The 20,245-nt window shown below is 45.0% G+C and overlaps 1 protein-coding gene and 1 non-coding gene across 8 annotated transcripts in view; both read right to left on the bottom strand.

Annotated features, from left to right (window-relative positions):
* Positions 1-8,245: 8,245 nt before the first annotated feature.
* LOC133111391 (cytoskeleton-associated protein 5-like) overlaps positions 8,246-20,245 on the bottom strand; it is a 47,823-nt gene continuing 35,823 nt past the window's right edge. For 3 of the 7 annotated variants that reach the window (XM_061221715.1, XM_061221711.1, XM_061221712.1), the window contains 11 exons: positions 19,664-19,840; positions 18,464-18,587; positions 17,968-18,147; positions 16,366-16,553; positions 15,030-15,105; positions 14,412-14,600; positions 13,841-13,978; positions 12,339-12,422; positions 12,087-12,249; positions 11,681-11,832; positions 8,246-9,115 (listed from right to left, as the gene is read on the bottom strand). In XM_061221715.1, coding sequence (XP_061077699.1) covers positions 8,897-9,115; positions 11,681-11,832; positions 12,087-12,249; positions 12,339-12,422; positions 13,841-13,978; positions 14,412-14,600; positions 15,030-15,105; positions 16,366-16,553; positions 17,968-18,147; positions 18,464-18,587; positions 19,664-19,840 — 1,690 coding nt within the window. In that variant the 3' untranslated portion in view covers positions 8,246-8,896. The remainder of the gene's footprint in view (positions 9,116-11,680; positions 11,833-12,086; positions 12,250-12,338; positions 12,423-13,840; positions 13,979-14,411; positions 14,601-15,029; positions 15,106-16,365; positions 16,554-17,967; positions 18,148-18,463; positions 18,588-19,663; positions 19,841-20,245) is intronic. The other 4 variants (XM_061221718.1, XM_061221714.1, XM_061221717.1 and 1 more) reach the window with 2 other exon arrangements.
* LOC133112177 (small nucleolar RNA SNORD67) lies at positions 17,479-17,586 on the bottom strand. The gene has a single exon (XR_009705071.1). It is a non-coding gene; the product is annotated as a small nucleolar RNA SNORD67 (small nucleolar RNA).

Below are 20,245 nucleotides of genomic sequence, written 5' to 3' on the forward strand. Positions count from 1 at the left end.
TTGCTTCTCAAAACATAGTCTTGTGTCTTGTGATGCAATGCTGCAGAATAGTTTTTGCTACTCAGGGCATAAGAAAAACATAGGTAATACAGAGATATATGCACATTGAAGCTGCTTTGATTTGATTTAAAGTATCCAACTCCAAAAATATTAACAAACTATATCTCATCAGTTGTCAAAGTGGTCAACTGCTCATTCATAAACCAATGAATGAAACCCCATCCCCCTTCTTCAAGGGAGGGTTTCAGTGAGCAGGGATGATAGCTTTTCATCACATGCTAGTGACCTCTGCTGGCTGATCAGTGGCTAGTCCATCTTCCTTTGACTGGTGTCGGTGTGAGCCAGGCTTTGCCCACTGCGGTGCAATAAGAAGCAGCAGCTGACACCGCGTACTTCCAGGGTCCCGAATCAACAGTGGAGCATGCTGAGCACGAGTGAAACAATACACCAGCCAAGTGGAAGCTGTCCTATTTTATAGACAGACAGATAGACAGTACCATGCCAGCTCATGCCATAAGAGCAGTTGGAGGGTTGCTGGTTTGATCCCCTGCCCAGGCTGTGTTGAAGTGTCCCTGAGCAAGACACCTAACCTCTAAATGCTCCTGTTATGACCGGCATTCAAGCAGTCAATTTTCATTTTCCTGGTCTGGTCTCCATGTTTTGTTTAAGAGTTTTATTTTCAATAATTGTGTTTCTGTCTGAATGCATGTCAGAGTGAATCAGTTTAGGGGTGTTTGAGTGTGAGTGCAAGTGGAGTGTGGAAATCCAAAATAACAAAGGAAGACCAAGTCAACCAACGTCCAACGTCCCAACGTCAAAGGCTCAGCACGGAGTGAGAAATCACTTCACTGAGCATCTGGGTGAAGCCATTTATCAGGGTTCTCTCAGGTGCAAACATCCAGGAAAATTGGTGACTCATCAACTAATTATCTAATCAACCATTAGACCATTCCAGGGGAAGGAAGGATAGCAGCGCTGCCCCCTGCTGGACGACAGCAACAACCTCAGCTGAGGAAGACCAGGCGTGGCGTCACACTCCTGATGAGCTGGTCGGGGCCTTGCATGGCAGCCAATCACCGTTGGTGTGTGATTGCGTATTTGAATGGGTGAATGAGAAGCATCAAGTGTACAGCGCTTTGTATAAAGGCGCTATATAAATGCCAACCATTTACCATTTACAGTATGTAGCACTTTTCTCACACTCAGAGTGCTTAAAGGCAAAAGATAAGCCCTGTTTACTCTTTTTGCCTCGCCTCCCATTTTCAGCAATCTTCATCCAACATCCTTGAGCAGGCTGCAGTTTGTATTCATTTTAATTGACCGAGAGGGCTAGAGTAAAAATATGTGACCAACGGGTACACCGACTGATTGAAAAATCAACATCACATTGCGTTTGCTCCCATAAAAGCAGCCGGCCTTTACCATTGCAGCAGTTGGCTATATAGCTGGCGGCTGGCTCTTGTGGAACTCACTGCCCATATAATGAAATATTTGGTTTAATATATTTGAGGGGTGTTTTGTGGTGCTTACCCTTTAAATAATAGCCTTAATTTCAGTTACAGTCAGCTTCTCTGTTATGGAGAGAAAACAGACATGTTTTCTCTCCATAACAGGCATCAAAGGCATCAAAATATCCGATCAAAATATGACCTTGTTTCTGGAAGAGAAACTAACATCATGGCAATAGGCAGCACAGCAGTGCAGTGGTTTGCACTTTTGCCTTGTAAGGAGGTGGTTCTGTGTTCGAGTCCCAGCTGGCCCAAATTCTCTCTGTGTGGAGTTTGCGTGCTCTGCCCAAAAACTTTAGCCCAAGAACTACAGACTACTAGCCTTCCTGGCTAACTGCAACTTTTTACAGAAACATTATTAATAAATGAATTGCCTGTGAAAGAAACTAAACTACACAAATGAATAAATAAATAGTTGACTCCAGGTATCTAATTCTGATCCTCAAGCACCTGGTTCTTACTATTTGTTTTATTGTGGCCAGTATTGAATAAAGCTTTCAATCTAATAACTTTGACTTGCCTCAGATAAAAGCGTCAGCCAAATGACATGTAATGTAATATAATATAATTGCCAATTTAAAGGGGAAAGTATACCAGGGGTGCATACCAATATTTTAAAAAATGCACCATCCCTTCCCCCCACTCGTCTCTTCCCCCAAACCCCAGTACGGCAGGAGAAGACGGAGGGAACAGAAAGATACATTATTTTAGAGTATTGGGACACACACCAGTAGTGCTTGCAGGTTTCTGAGATTTCCTTTCAATCAGCAGCCCATTCAGAAAAAGGTGTGGGTTCTTTATGCTATAGTGGGTGCAAGTGGGCATTTGAGGATTTAGTGCTATGGATGCCACAATGAATTTGGGAAGTGTATTTACCCAGGGAAAACTCAAACTCAAACTTTGTGGAGCCAAGATACATTTCAACAGTGCAAACAGCTCTGGCTAAAAGCATCTGTGTTTTAATCATTTTCAGCTTTCAGACTCAGCCAATTCTCAGAAGCAGTCGGCCAGGCCTCCGAACAGGTTGAGTGTTTTCCAATAACTGAGTGAGTGGACAATCAAACAAGAATGTACATAGGCTAAATTTAAGTTTCACGGTTTCTATATATTCACATACAGGTATATTCAGTACAACTGTCGGATGCAACTTTGTCTTAGCCTGTCTTTGCATTGAAAAAGCATTTTCTTTGCAAGAGATTGGCCTACTCATTAATGTCTGTTGATACGTCCATGCCATCTGCTGGAAGGTTGAAGCAATAGAAAGAAAATCAGACAGCACTACAGAAATATTGATCATAAAAATAGTATTAAATGATTATTAAATTACTACTAGCCTACAACATATCTTTATTAATGGGTACTCCATTCCAGATTTGAGAAATAAATATGTAAATAAATATTAGGTTGCTAAAACAGCAGACGGAATTGAAGCGGTCTGTCCTCTGCAAATAAAAAAAACATAAAAAAATCAAAATCCCATCAAACTCTGAACAACAGATCAAGTTAAACAGCTCCACCTTGGCTGAAAAACACACTCATTCATTCCTGAGGCTACTTCACTCTGTAAGGCACAATGCTTTCGAGCAAAACGCACAGTGGATATTTATTCTCTCTTGCACGTAAATCTGCCCTTTGCTATTCTCTTTTCAGATCAAAGAACAGCAGGCATTAAGGGAGATAAAAAGCAAACTCAGACATAATAGGTCAGTTTGTCCTATAATGGAACATGTCTGACAAGATGACTCATAATTGATCTTACTGTAAGTGTCCCCATAACAGACAAGGAAACTCTTTCTTAGACACTAAAAGGAAATAATGATTTACCGTACAATATCATTATTTTCAATATGTAAAGTCTTAGGCAGCAAATCTACAGAAAGTTTAACGAGGTTACCAAAATGAATTATCATTATGGATGTAATTATAAGGACATGTACAGCCACTGGTAAAAGTAGTGTGGAACAACACTTCTGTCTGTACTTGCAATCATTTGTGTGTTCCCCCCCAAATAGTTGTTTGTGTTTTGGTGTGTGTGTATGTGTGTGTGTGTGGGGGTCAGACCAAGTTTTCTATTTTTTCTTTCCGTTTTCTCTTATGAGTTTGTAGAAAAAATATGTTAGTGCTATGCAAATACAATTAAATAGAGATCCATTCTATAAACATTGAGACCACACTAATTAAAACATTGAATGGCTCAATTTTAACACTACATTATTCACTCTTTGCCTGTGAGAAAGGATTTAATTTGCAATGCATGCATAACCTATTATCTCTTCCATTCATAAAACAATCATTATTCCACACAAAAGACATGCCACATCGCACATTCATAAAGGCCTGCTTTTCAACTCCATTTTTCATTCCGGAAAATATTCCACTCAACAGTAAATGAAGACTCTCCTAAAAGTTATACATTTTCAAAGAAATCTGAATTCATTATATATATTAGCATTTTTAAAGGAAGATGTTATATTTAGCCATATACTCTATGTTCTGCAACCAGTGATCTTAAATTTGAGATGCCATTACACTAAATAATTAACTGTCTTTAATAATTCAGAATGAGAAACTTTAGAAATATAATAATATAATTTATCCATCCATCCATCCATTATCTGAACCCACTTATCCTGATCAGGGTCGCAGGGGGCTGGAGCCTATCCCAGCATACATTGGGCGAAAGGCAGGAATACACCCTGGACAGGTCGCCAGTCTATCTCAGGGCACACACACCATTCACTCACACACTCATACCTACGGGCAATTTAGACTCTCCAATCAGCCTAACGTGCATGTCTTTGGACTGTGGGAGGAAACCGGAGTACCCGGAGGAAACCCACGCAGACACGGGGAGAACATGCAAACTCCGCACAGAGAGGCCCCGGCCGACGGGGATTCGAACCCAGGACCTCCTTGCTGTGAGGCGGCAGTGCTACCCACTGCACCATCCGTGCCGCCTAATATAATTTATAAACATTGTAAATCAATGTTGGTGCAGACTGACCATACAGTGCCTCATCTCCAAATCACTAAGTGTAATTGACAGGGATATTTATGGATTGAATTAGAAATTGAATTACCCCCCATCCCCGAATAAATAATATTTTTATAATTAGAAAAAAATTTTGTTCACTAATGATTTATAAATTAAATAAATATGTTCCAAATAAAAGTGTTGTAATCTGCTCATTTCATTCTTTAAAAAAATATGGCTTAAACTCTACTGTGGTTAGCCCACTTTGCTAGTTCTGCTATCAGCAGCTGTTAGGCCTTAGGTCTCACCAACCATATTTTGTTGTAAAGCTTGGTCTTAAATTCCATTCCAAGTGGCATTAAAAAGGTCTTAAAAAGTCTTAAATTTAACTTGCTGAAACCTGCAGATACCCTGCTAGATAATAGCTATTAGAGTTATCTAAAAAATAATAATAATAATAATAATTAAATTGAAAAAAAAAATTCCTTAATGGGTCATTAAGTATCCATACAGCTCTTATTGCCTTTATTAAATCTAAACCATTTTGCCAATTAAATGCTTTCCAATCCCATTGTAACAGGGATTTGCATTTTCATGAATCTAATATTCAAACACAAGCAGCCGGTTCCCAAGTCTGAATGTTTGAATAATCCAATTTATATATATATATACAACTATACACTCAGTGAGCACTTTATTTGGTATTTATTAGACTTTTTTAATTTTTTATATTTATTTCCTATCCACATAAGAGTTATGATGTGTTATGTGTTCAGAGATGCTCTTCTGCATACCACTGTTGTAATGTGTGGTTATTTGAGTTACTGTCACCATCCTGTCAGCTTTGACCAGTCTGGCCGTTCTCCTCTGATGTCTCTCATTAACAAGGTGTTTCTGTCTGCAGAACTGCTGCTCACTGGATTTTTTTTTGCACCATTCTTTGCAAACTCTAGAGACTAGTGTGCGTTAAAATCCTAGGAGATCAGCAGGCAAGCTACTCCACAGTGACCACTCTGGCACACAGTGGCGACCTGCCTTTCGCCCAATGTATGCTGGGATAGGCTCCAGCCCCCCTACGACCCTGTTCAGGATAAGCGGGTTAGGATAATGAATGAATTAATTAATTAATTAATATTTGTGCGGAATTTATCCTTTGCCAATTTGTGCCCTCTCATTATGTTAACAGAACTCACCCTGAAGAATCATGTAGTTCACACTATTAATTTCTTTAATCAAAATGCTATACTTTTCTGGCAAGAAGGTTATCAATATGACTGTCACTGCAATATAGAAGGGCACGGACCGTAGCCATGACATGAAATAATTAGACTTCAGAAGGAGTGTATGAGACTCATAGAAATACAGTCCCCCCACATAATATTGGAACATCAATATTATATATATAAAGGCCAATTCCTTTGTTTTTGCAATACACTGAATACAATTGGGAAAAAAGAAAATTACAGTACTGTGCAAAAGTCTTAGGCACCTGTATAACATTCTGTACAGATAAGATTCTTTCAAAAATAATTCAATGAAAGGTCCTAAATAAACATACTATACATTTTACATTACTTTTAGTAATTTGACAGAATAGTTAAAAACGGAATCAAATCAATATTTTTTGTGACCACCCTTTGGGGTTAAAAGTGCATCACTTCTCTGAGATAGCCAACACTGTCCTGCAGTTCTATAAGACAATCAGCAGGGAGGTTGTTCCAAGCATGTTGCACAGTTCTTCTGCAGACTTTGGTTGGCTTCTGATCTCAGACAGCCTTGATCAAGTTTTATGCAAAACGTAGTCAATTGCAAATGTCTCTGTAAAATTAAATCTTTTGGAAAATGAATATTTGGAAATCTCAAATGTGTTATTTTATACTAATTAAAAAACCCCCATATTTATATGTATAATAAAGTCTAGGGTGCCCAAGACTGCACAGTACTGTACATCCCGGTGTTAAACCACTTCTCAATTGGGTTAAGGGCAGGTGATGGACTTGGCCAGTCTAAAAGCATCCACTTTGTCTCCCTAATAAAGTCCTTTGTTGTGTTGGCAGTGTGTTCTGGGTCATTGTCTTGCCGCATGATTAAGTTCCTCCCAATTAGTTTCGACGCATTTCTGATGAACTACGGGAACATTCTCAACTGGTTAAAAATTGGACAAATGGGACTCCTTTAACAAATCTAGAAATATCTGAATAAATGCTGAAATTTGGATCTGCCATCTCATACACATCTTTTCACCTCAAACTAAATTGCCTTCAGCATATAACAAAAACATAGGAATTGGCCTTGCTTTTGGAGGGGACTGTACAGGTTTGTCTCCATAAATTTTCAAGTTAGTATACTATAAACTATAAGCACTCAACTCACCAGAATTGCGGAGCAGGTTGAAATCATGACTTGCATCATGTGCTCCCAGGTAAATTCTCAACACGTCTCTCCATATGTGCCAATGGTCACATATTCAGAAAAGCAAAGGAACCCCAAATTTGCAGGTGCAAGTTGGGTAGATGATGGTGCCAATGATGCCAGTTCTCTCTGAACTAGGTTAATTATACACTTCTGCCCAGATATCAAGTGGAAGCAGGAATTTAACTGAAATAATTAATAGCCTCACCAACATTCAACATGGTGAGATTTTCTAATGCCTGACTGATGCATCAGTTTTTAAAGTTTATCGATTTGCAGGCTTTTGTTACATCCCAGTATGCAAACTGGATCCACGTAATCGACCACAAAAAAAGATTTAGCCTGATTCACCGAGTGGAATCGGGCAAAAAAGCCTGAACGCACATAATCACTTAATCAGGTAAGTGCAGACTCTGCCTCTGCTTTAGAGTACAAGAGCCTTCCATTTGAACTTTGAAAGCAGGCAATGGAGTATTGACTTTCTTGTTTTTACAGGCAGGCTTTTGTGCACTTGAATGAATACAGGAAGTTCACACTGCAACATTTTGACCTTGGCACCTTCTGCAGACCGCAGGCCCCAGCACGTCTGAAGTGATTACTTTTAGCAGCCATTTATCGAGGGCGACTTACACAGGTCACACTCCTTGCAATCCACTTACAAATCAGGATATTTACCATTAGCGATGCAGTCATCCAGACTGAAGGGGACAACAGGGAAATCGAATTGGCAACTTCACTTACAAATCCAGTTCCCCAACCAGCAGGCTACATTGTCACACCAACCATTTTTTGGTACAGGGAAAATTACAGGGCCTTAAAGTTATTTAGGAAGTAGGAATTTGGACAACACATTTAGATTGAATCCTCCTACAGTACATCGATAAACATAACGGCTTGCTCAATAAAAGGCCAATTGCCAACTAACTCGACAGGTCCTTCAGAAGAGTTGGTTTCCCTTGGAGAAAAACAAACAAAAATGCTCATCATCCTTTAAGATGGGAAGGACTACACCCCTGGAGGGACAGTGTGCAGACTGCCTTTTGTTTCAACCCAATTATTCTGGTTTAAATTTCTACATTTTGCTTTACCAGCTCTCCTGTATGAGACCATGGTAGACCAGTTTTACAAAAGATTCATGTTGTCATGACAATCAAAAACAAATTCAAAATAATAGTTGGGCTAATTAAAATGAGCTTGATAGGCCCTTGTGTACCCCTGGTGTACTCCTAATTCCAACCCATTTTGTATTGTCCTCCAATAGACTTACATGCCTTAAAACAGACCAATCAACTGCACCTTCCTTACCAATCATTCCACCTTCACCCTCACTAATTATGCAAGCACATCACAATACTTATCAATTTATTTTATTTAAAAAAAAAAGAAAGAACTTCTATCCTTTATTGCCTTTTTACTATGGATAATACATGTAGCCTTGATCAAACCACATTAAAACTTTGAGGGCTAAATGAATAATGAGGGTAATACATTTTAAAAACTACTTCCAAAATAAATACAAAAATTATGTTTTGGTCTAGGAACGCCAGACATGTAGGAAGGCAGAAGTAAGCAATGTTTTAGTAAGCAGTATTTATTAATGCAAACTTTATTTACAAAAACCGTTACTTCCTGCCATGCACCATGATCCCAACAGAATCATCGCTTTAGCTTGTACAACAAACTTCAGAAAAGGTAAAAGAAACGGACAAACAGAACTGATAGAGTTAGCAGAGAAGAGAAAAAAAAAAAAAATCAACTACCTTATTTCTAAAATCTACAAAAAAAGGAACAGGTTAAATTATACATATGACAGCAGTCTCCATGGAGAAACTGTAGACTAAAATCTTGACACTTGAAGTTGAGTGGTTAGGAAGCCTGGAGTATGTACAATTAATTGTGCCACGATACTGGAGGAAAAGGAGTCCGCGTATGATACAGCGAGGCTTTTGTACACCGTGGGGCAGTCCCTGAGGGGGGCAGTCCCTGAGGGGGCCGCGGCTCCTCATTGGCGGTTGTTCTTGATCCTCTCCAGCCTCTTCTTGAGGTCGTCGAGGTTGGCGGCGGGGGAGGAGGAGCGCGAGGCGCCGCGGGCAGGGCTGTGGGAAAGGGGCTGCTCGCGCGACTCCTTCAGCTGGGACAGCTTGCTGTGGAGCATGTCCGTGGAGGAGGCCACGGAGGGCCGGGAGAGCAGCGAGGTCAGCGGGGCGCGGTCGTCCTCCTGCTGCGGGGGGCAGAGGCGTCAGCCGCACACCCACCACAGGCAAAACATGCAAGTGTGCAAACATCACATTTAAGAGCTGCAGTTTTGGGACCGGTCAGAGACATGCAGAAGGGAATAGGCCAGCTTTACACAGCGAATATACTCCAAAGGTAAATTCACCAGTGGAAATTGCAGTGAATCACTGCTTCTGAATTTCTCATTTCAGCAAGCACTCTATGGTTCCTGTAACAGTCCCTGGCAGTAGCCATGATAGAACCGAGGAAAGGAAATACAGAAGCAGAGCCAACAGTGAAGAGAAGCCACAACAGCTGAACTGCAGGCCTGGTGTGATACTGCCCCCAGCTGGACAGGTCTGGCTTTACAGGGTAAAATGGAGGCAAGCCAGCATCATGCACGCGTACAGTAGGTGAGATGACCAAACTCGCGCCTGGAGTATCCCTGTGAGTCCTGGTTTTTGTTCGAACCCTAATTTCCATTGAATCATTTTAAGCTGTTAATCTTTCTGAATTAAAAAATATTGTATACCAGAAATAGCTTTGCAATGACATGAAGAATAATATTACCATGTTCATATTGTGCTTATTGCACCATCTTGCAAACAATTACATAACAGGCGACATAAGACTGAATTAACGAATAGGCTCATAATTAGGTAGTTGAACACGCCTACAATTTAATTAGCAATTTTTCTACTTCAAACTAAAACAACGTTTTTAAGACTGTTCTACATCTTTTTTTTTATTTTTTATTTTTTATATATTTTTTCGGCCTTTTTCAGCTTTATTGGACAGTATAAGGAATACGATAGCGGTCCTCCAAAGGAAAGTAACTCTGGGCGATTCAACGGAATAAAGGCTGAATCGCACTTTAAATAAAGGCTCTTGATCGCATGGAGTTGCTACTGCAAGAATTATAGTGAGCACAGTAGTGTTCACTATTGGTTTGCACTGTTGGCACTTCCATTGAAAATAGCAAATTTTGAACCTCAAGCACATCCATTTCAAAAACCAAACTTAATGCCATTTTGCAGGTCTACTACAATAGCAACAGGCTTACCAACTACTGATTTTGGTATTGCTTCGTTCTGCCATTTAGGTGTTATGGATACCCTTAGCATAAAACATTAAGACTTTACATTAAAACTTTAAGCACAAAAAGTGTGATCTGTGGAGCCGGCATCCATTCAGTGCCCACGCTGGTAAATTACAGTAGTTACACAGGCTGCGTAGTGCGCTGGTAAATTACAGTAGTTACACAGGCTGTTTAGCGCGCTGGTAAATTACAGTAGTTACACAGGCTGTGTAGTGCGCTGGTAAATTACAGTAGTTACACAGGCTGTTTAGCGCGCTGGTAAATTACAGTAGTTACACAGGCTGTGTAGTGCGCTGGTAAATTACAGTAGTTACACAGGCTGTTTAGCATGCTGGTAAATTACAGTAGTTACACAGGCTGCGTAGTGCGCTGGTAAATTACAGTAGTTACACAGGCTGTGTAGTGCGCTGGTAAATTACAGTAGTTACACAGGCTGCGTAGTGCGCTGGTAAATTACAGTAGTTACACAGGCTGCGTAGTGCGCTGGTAAATTACAGTAGTTACACAGGCTGTGTAGTGCGCTGGTAAATTACAGTAGTTACACAGGCTGTGTAGTGCGCTGGTAAATTACAGTAGTTACACAGGCTGCGTAGTGCGCTGGTAAATTACAGTAGTTACACAGGCTGCGTAGTGCGCTGGTAAATTACAGTAGTTACACAGGCTGCGTAGTGCGCTGGTAAATTACAGTAGTTACACAGGCTGTGTAGTGCGCTGGTAAATTACAGTAGTTACACAGGCTGTGTAGTGCGCTGGTAAATTACAGTAGTTACACAGGCTGCGTAGTGCGCTGGTAAATTACAGTAGTTACACAGGCTGCGTAGTGCGCTGGTAAATTACAGTAGTTACACAGGCTGTGTAGTGCGCTGGTAAATTACAGTAGTTACACAGGCTGTGTAGTGCGCTGGTGAATTACAGTAGTTACACAGGCTGTTTAGCATGCTGGTAAATTACAGTAGTTACACAGGCTGCGTAGTGCGCTGGTAAATTACAGTAGTTACACAGGCTGTGTAGTGCGCTGGTAAATTACAGTAGTTACACAGGCTGTGTAGTGCGCTGGTAAATTACAGTAGTTACACAGGCTGCGTAGTGCGCTGGTAAATTACAGTAGTTACACAGGCTGTTTAGCGCGCTGGTAAATTACAGTAGTTACACAGGCTGTGTAGTGCGCTGGTAAATTACAGTAGTTACACAGGCTGTGTAGTGCGCTGGTAAATTACAGTAGTTACACAGGCTGCGTAGTGCGCTGGTAAATTACAGTAGTTACACAGGCTGTTTAGCATGCTGGTAAATTACAGTAGTTAGTCTGTGCAGCACTGTACAGCTACTGCTCACGAGCATGGGTGTTGAATGGAAGCGAGTGGCGCACTGAACGCAACAGATCCAGTGCAATAGAGCTTTATACTCCCACCCCCATGTTTGAATGTTAAGCTGAACTTGGTGTGACAAGCGTGCGACAGGACAGGGGGCGGGAACCTTGGAGTTGTCCTCCAATCGGTGGCGCTGCCGGAGGATCTTCAGCCTCTCATAGTACATGGCTGGCTCTGGCTCCTCCCCGTTGGTGTTGAGTGGCGCTGCGCTGGGGGCGGGCACAAAGGCGGAGCTTTCTGTGCCACGCTGGGGGATGACTGCAGAGAGAGAAACGTCACCCGTCAGCTGTTTCCACCGCTAGCCAATCGGCTGTGTGCAGGGGTCAGAGTGCCGGCCGTGTTCTTCTCTCAGAGGGGTGGCCAGCACTGTGCTTGGCTAGAATATGTCAGCACAGATCGGTGAAGTAGTTCGAAGTGAGTGGGAGTTGAAGTGAGTGAGTCAGTGCTCAAGTGTATGAGATCTGATCTGTAACACAATGGAGCGTGTGTATGTGTGTGCATGTGTCACTCACCGGTGCTGGAGGGCGGAGTCCTGCTCTTGCCCTCTCGGTCCGACTCGATCATCCTCAGGCCACGCCCCACGTAGCTCTGGAAGAAAGGCGAAGTGTTCTTCAGGAAGGGCTCGATGTCGGCGTCAGAGTACTTGAGCTTGTATTCGTATAGCTCTGTCAGTCCCTGCAGGGTGAGGGAGAGACCGCCATCAGCACACACAAGCAGTGCACGCCTCACATGCCTACACCACACGCCAACGCTGGAAATCTCACCTCCTTTGTGTTCTCCTTCGACCCAATCTTTTTGAAAATCTCTGAAAGGATGTCGCTCACATTTGCCCTGGAAATCTTCTCATCCTGCAACCAGAGGGGTGCGGTTATGACAAAGACAGGAGGCTGTAGACAGCACACAGGACAGAGTTACAGATGAACACAGGAGGCTGTAGAGCAGCACACAGGACAGAGTTACAGATGAACACAGGAGGCTGTAGAGCAGCACACAGGACAGAGTTACAGATGAACACAGGAGGCTGTAGAGCAGCACAGGACAGAGTTACAGATGAACACAGGAGGCTGTAGGAGCAGCACAGGACAGAGTTACAGATGAACACAGGAGGCTGTAGATCAGCACACAGGACAGAGTTACAGATGAACACAGGAGGCTGTAGGAGCAGCACAGGACAGAGTTACAGATGAACACAGGAGGTCGTAGATCAGCACACAGGACAGAGTTAGATGAACACAGGGGGCTGTAGGAGCAGCACACAGGACAGAGTTACAGATGAACACAGGAGGCTGTAGGAGCAGCACAGGACAGAGTTACAGATGAACACAGGAGGCTGTAGGAGCAGCACAAGACAGAGTTACAGATGAACACAGGAGGCTGTAGGAGCAGCACAGGACAGAGTTACAGATGAACACAGGAGGCCGTAGATCAGCACACAGGACAGAGTTACAGATGAACACAGGAGGCTGTAGGAGCAGCACAGGACAGAGTTACAGATGAACACAGGAGGCCGTAGATCAGCACACAGGACAGAGTTACAGATGGACACAGGAGGCTGTAGGAGCAGCACAGGACAAAGTTACAGATGAACCCAGGAGGCTGTAGGAGCAGCACACAGGACAGAGTTACAGATGAACACAGGAGGTTGTAGAGCAGCACACAGGACAGAGTTACAGATGCACACAGGAGGCTGTAGAGCAGCACACAGGACAGAGTTACAGATGCACACAGGAGGCTGTAGATCAGCACAGGACAGAGTTACAGATGCACACAGGAGGCTGTAGAGCAGCACAGGACAGAGTTACAGATGCACACAGGAGGCTGTAGAGCAGCACACAGGACAGAGTTACAGATGCACACAGGAGGCTGTAGAGCAGCACACAGGACAGAGTTACAGATGCACACAGGAGGCTGTAGATCAGCACAGGACAGAGTTACAGATGAACACAGGAGGCTGTAGAGCAGCACAGGACAGAGTTACAGATGCACACAGGAGGCTGTAGAGCAGCACAGGACAGAGTTACAGATGCACACAGGAGGCTGTAGAGCAGCACACAGGACAGAGTTACAGATGCACACAGGAGGCTGTAGAGCAGCACAGGACAGAGTTACAGATGCACACAGGAGGCTGTAGAGCAGCACAGGACAGAGTTACAGATGCACACAGGAGGCTGTAGAGCAGCACACAGGACAGAGTTACAGATGCACACAGGAGGCTGTAGAGCAGCACACAGGACAGAGTTACAAATGCACACAGGAGGCCACACACCGTTCTTACCGCTCCCTTCTCGCTGCCCTTGTCAGATTTGGAGGTTGACAGTTCTCCGGAGACTTTGAATACACGCCTCAGGTGTGCCTCCAGCTCAGACTCGTTCCTGTTCTCAATCATGGACAAGTGGTCCAGTATCTGTGAGACACACCCGGGGGCGGCACGCTCAGCATGTGTGCTCATCCACAGACTTAATACAGGTGCACACTATACAAATGTCAGGACCAAATTGTTCAACAGAGTGGCTTTTGAATAATTCTGTATCCCCAACGCCTTGTACATATTCACCCGCCAATTTAACATGCAAGAATGTCTCAATGTTATCCCCCCCCCCCCCATCAACTATGGACCAGTGCAGCTTATCTAGCATCTAGACAGAGACCACAGGAGACTACATAGACGGCGTAGCATTTGATAACACTTGATAATGCTAGGTTGAGATAATATGGACTGCGATTTTTGAACAAGTAACAGCCAGGAGGTTGGGCTAGCAAGCTAACGCTAGTGGATACAGCAGCCCTGCGTGTGGGTGAGAGCAGGAGTGTGTGTGAGAGAGTGTGTGTGCACACACCTTAGGGCCACACAGTCTGCAGAGTGTGTGCAGGAGGGTCTTCAGGGTGCGGTAGGGCAGGTCGCAGTTCAGCTGCTTGAGTTTCTCTTTGGGCAGGACCTTCATAAAGCTGTGGATCTCAAGCAGGACGCGGTCCAGGTTGATGCTATTCATGGTGTCGGGGAGGTAGCGGATCTTTCTCCACAGACACTGGGGAGGACAGGAGCGGAGACGAGACTGCTGAACACGTCTCAGCACGCGGAGGGATATGAACACATCTCAGCGCGCAGAGGGATATGAACAAGCACACTAGCAGCATTCTGCACACACACGGACACACACGGACACACACGGACACACACGGACACACACGGACACACACGGACACACACACGGACACACACACGGACACACACACGGACACACACACGGACACACACACGGACACACACACGGACACACACACGGACACACACACGGACACACACACGGACACACACACGGACACACACACGGACACACACACGGACACACACACGGACACACACACGGACACACACACGGACACACACACGGACACACACACGGACACACACACGGACACACACACGGACACACACACGGACACACAAACAGTACCTTGAGGACCAATTCAGAGAACTTGGGAGACCCGGCAGTGGAAATAAGGCTGTCCTGCAGCAGCACAATCACCGCACTGTGGGGGAACACGCAGCGTCAGACAGAGACCACAGGGCTGTCCCAAACCCCTCACTATTCCCTTATTACCCTAACTAGCGAATCGCAATAGTGCGCTATATAGTTTACCAAATAAACAGTGAATTCGGACAGCAGATGTCGTCTTTTGCAATCGAACAGTGTCATCACGTAGGCTATACACTGCTGCATATAGCCACAAAACCATAAACAAACATATGACATCACCGGTTCTTGAAACATTACTCCAGAGATATTAAACCCATTTTTTATTTTGCAATGCCTCGTCAAGATGCATTTGACTTAACCCTGCAGCATTCAATTTGTAATGAACAGTTTTTTGATTTGATTAACAGTGATTTTTACAAATAATTATATTTAAAACATGAAACTACATGGCCTTGGTTTATTTTGTGTGTGGGACATGTAACGCATCCCTCCGAGTAAATATGTACAACACATTTATATTTGAAAATTGAACAGAACATGGGTTTGGTTTTCTAATGTCAAATATAAGACATTATAGCTTTTTAGCTAGTGAACGAACAGTGCCACTTAATGGGCGAACAGGGTTTGGATCATTGAATGATGAATACAGTAGCTATATTAGGTTATATTAGGGTAGTTGTACTTTATTATAATGCTCAATAGAAATGTGTGTTATCAACATGGCAAAACCCAGAAATGCTGTTATTTAATTTGAATTGCTCCTGGGCCACACTATCATCGCTCGCAGCTTAAAATGAGAATGAAAACAGGTTTGTGCATAATAGAATTATGGAAAATGTTGGTCGCAAAGCATTGTGGTTCATATCGACCTTTCTAATGACCACGGTTGTTCACTAGATTTTACGGTGCATTGTGGGATACTTCTCATGCCCTCAAAATGTGAAATCAAATTATTTTTCTCCTAAACATTCAGACACTAGAACAAGATGGCGGATGGTCAATCTAGTTTACTAGTTAGGGAATAGCCTGAGAAATATACTTAGTTTCTTTTGGCTGTGCATTACCATTATTTAGGGCTCAAGCACTGTAAAGTAATTACCAATGTTCATTATTAGTATTGATATTATAGTTGTTGCTACTATTATGGATTTATGCAAAGAATTGCTTTGGCAATACAACGCTGATGTGTGGTCATGACAATACAGCTTTTGAGTTTGAGAGAGAGAAACAGACGGAGGAGGAGCGAGGCGTACCAGAGGATGTTGGTCTGAGTTTGAGAGAGAGAAACAGACGGAGGAGGAGCGAGGCGTACCAGAGGATGTTGGTCTGATCAGACTTCTCCAGCACTGGCACCACCAGCTTGTTGACGGCGCGGATGAGCAGCTGGCCGTCCTCAATGTCCTCCACCCTGGAGTCCAGCATGAGGGTGATGAGGCCATGCATCAGGTCCTTCAGCACGCCCAGGGAGGCCTCCCGCGCCAGGCTCTCTTTGGAGAAGAGCTGCAAGAACACCAGAGCTCACTGCACCCCACGTGCCAAACACGGCAGAGCAGCCCAAATGAGCCTCACTTCATAGGCCCATAACCCTGACCAGGCTGCTCATAAGCTTACAGCACTATGAGCCTGACCGGGCTGCTCATAAGCTTACAGCACTATGAGCCTGACCGGGCTGCTCATAACCTTACAGCACTATGAGCCTGACCGGGCTGCTCATAAGCTTACAGCACTATGAGCCTGACCGGGCTGCTCATAAGCTTACAGCACTATGAGCCTGACCGGGCTGCTCATAAGCTTACAGCACTATGAGCCTGACCGGGCTGCTCATAAGCTTACAGCACTATGAGCCTGACCGGGCTGCTCATAAGCTTACAGCACTATGAGCCTGACCAGGCTGCTCATAAGCTTACAGCACTATGAGCCTGACCAGGCTGCTCATAAGCTTACAGCACTATGAGCCTGACCAGGCTGCTCATAAGCTTACAGCACTATGAGCCAGACCAGGCTGCTCATGACCTTACAGCACTATGAGCCAGACCAGGCTGCTCATGACCTTACAGCACTATGAGCCAGACCAGGCTGCTCATGACCTTACAGCACTATGAGCCAGACCAGGCTGCTCATGACCTTACAGCACTATGAGCCAGACCAGGCTGCTCATAACCTTACAGCACTATGAGCCAGACCAGGCTGCTCATGACCTTACAGCACTATGAGCCTGACCAGACTGCTCATAACCTTACAGCACTATGAGCCAGACCAGGCTGCTCATGACCTTACAGCACTATGAGCCAGACCAGGCTGCTCATGACCTTACAGCACTATGAGCCAGACCAGGCTGCTCATGACCTTACAGCACTATGTGGAGGTGCAGACAGGGAGTTTGGTTGCCATGATAAGAGCAGGCAGGGCTCCCCAGGTTGCACCCTGCCGGTCAGATGGCCCCTGTGCACTCGGCTTGTCGTCAGGAGTCAGAGTGGAGCCGTTCCGCCACTGCAGAACAGCACCACCTACAGGCGCAACTCATCACCCCGGACAGAGCAGAACCTGGGGGAACCACACAGCACACTCCAGGTTTGAGGAGGACGCAAATGACTGTCGCACAGCTCAAAGAATCGAACCAACCTTGGCTTTAGCCAAAGAACTCGGACGGTTCCATTCGAATGAGTGGGACAAAACAGAACAGAAACCCTAAGAATAATTGCACGCACCATATCAGCCTGGCTCCACCCTAACATAATTTAGAAAAAAATAAATTCTGGCACTGGGAGGGTATGTGACAATCTCATTTGCATAATGAATTCCAACCCATCAGATGACGCAGCATATTGATCCAGAACAGCTGGTATTCCGACTGTCAGTAGACCTCTATAGTGTCGAGGTTGACAGAACTCCCGGTTGGGGCAGGGGTACTCACAGAGAACATGTTTCCCAGGATGCAGCTGTACAGCTTGAAGATGTCCCTCTTGTCGAGCCGTTCGTCGGCCATGTGCGTGTTGTAAATGAGCCGCAGCTGCATGAAGGTGGCGATGAGGAACTGGTCGATGTGGCCCGACATGGCTTCCGCCTTGTCGTCCTGCCGCAAGACCTCGTCGATCTGAGTGTGTGACGAGGGGGCGGCCGGTTAGCACTGGGCACAGACTTCACGCACATACGTTTCTATATGGAGAATCAGTCCTCTGTCATCAGTTTATGGCCTGGGCTTTCAACAGACCACTCTGGACATGGACCGACATTGAGCCGACACGCCGACACACACACACACACACACACACACACACACACACACACACACACACACACACACACACACACACACACACACACACACACACACACACACACACACACACACACACACACACACACACACACACACACACACACACACACACACACACACACACACACACCTGTGCCAGGGCCTGGATGCTGGTGGAGATGTCCCCACTGGCCACCTGCGAGATGACGAAGTTGATGGTGGAGGCGGTGTTGTTGTGCAGGTCATCAAAGTGGTGGGGAGAGACAGTCCGGATCCTGGGCACACCACACACCGAAACGCAGACGTGAGCTTCTCCGCATTCACCCCCTACCAGTCACCGTTAACGGCAGATCACTACTTTTCCGTTTGCACAGACTCAGGGTGACGCACAGCTCACCCGACTTGTTGCTCTAGAGCACTCTAACATTACGGTTGCTACAGTTTAGTCTGGAAACTTCACTTGCTGTGGCCACCCTGAGACAATGTAAAAAAACAGACTCAAGTCTGAAGCTTCCATGTACACCTTCAAATCTGTTAAAATGTTGCATCTAATTCAAGAGAGACGTCTTTGTTGTTTTTGTTGCAGTATGGTGCATTTTGTTTATCGTTTTCTTGTGTATGATCATTTTTTCCTCTTGCAGCCATGAAATTATAATTTGTATAGCACTTTGGTTGATGGTACTCATTTTAAATGTTATTCATGAATAAAATGTGACTTGGCTTTTTGTGACAAGCCTGGATACAGCCCTCGAGTGTTGCATCAATAATGGAGGGGTTGGGCTTACAGGTTTACTTATTGCACAGACAGACAGACGGACGAACGGACAGACGGGCGATGTGAGTTTGGGGATGACTACGGTAGCTGACAGACAGATGGACGGGCAATGTAATTTGTCATTTTGCTGACACTTTTATCCAAAGCGCCTTAGTCTACAGTAGGGGGCAATCCCCCTGGGGAAAAACGTGCCGTTAAAGGCCTTCAAGGACCCACCTTATTGTGGCTGGGCCGGGGCTCGACCCACAAACCTCCCGGCTCCCAGTCAAGCACCTTAGCCACTAGGCTACTGGTTTCCCCGTAACTCTCAGGGATGACTACGGTAACGGACAGACAGACGGGCGACGTGAGCGTACTTGGGTTCAGGGATGACTACGGTAACGGACAGACAGACGGGCGACGTGAGCGTACTTGGGTTCAGGGATGACTACGGTAACGGACAGACAGACGGGCGACGTGAGCGCACTTGGGTTCAGGGATGACTACGGTAACGGACAGACAGACGGGCGACGTGAGCGTACTTGGGTTCAGGGATGACTACGGTAACGGACAGACAGACGGGCGACGTGAGCGTACTTGGGTTCAGGGATGACGACAGGCTCCAGGATGTCGTCCAGCTTGTGCTGCACCAGCTCGGGCAGCTCGGCCACCCTGGAGTGGTCCGTCTCGATCATGTCCAGGTCCAGCTGGAACTCCCTGGGGAAAGAGGGCGAGGAGCGCGAGTCCGGGTGGGAGTTCTGGGAGCGAGACTGACTGCAGAGACAGAGACACAGAGCACGAGAGTTTATATACGGTCCACAACGCAGACCGTGAACATTTACACACTAGCCCACAAGACCGACCGACAGCGGAACTATTGCATGACACACAACCTGCCCTTTTACACGCTAGTCCATGATATAGGATTTACACCAGGGCTCAGCAACCCTGGATCTAAAGAGCCGCAGGGTGTGCTGGCTTTTGTCGTCAACTTAAATCGGCAACCAATTGAGAGACAAGAAACAATTGATCGATGAAAGCAGTTGATTAACTCGCCTCATCTTAAGTGCCAAGTAACAACAAAAGCCAGCACACCTTGCAGCTCTTCAGGACCAGAGTTGCCAACCATTGGTTTACACGCTAGTCCATGACACAGAACAAGAAACACAACCTCCCGAA

Source organism: Conger conger, chromosome 15, assembly GCF_963514075.1.
Source record: "Conger conger chromosome 15, fConCon1.1, whole genome shotgun sequence".
NCBI lineage: Eukaryota > Metazoa > Chordata > Actinopteri > Anguilliformes > Congridae > Conger > Conger conger.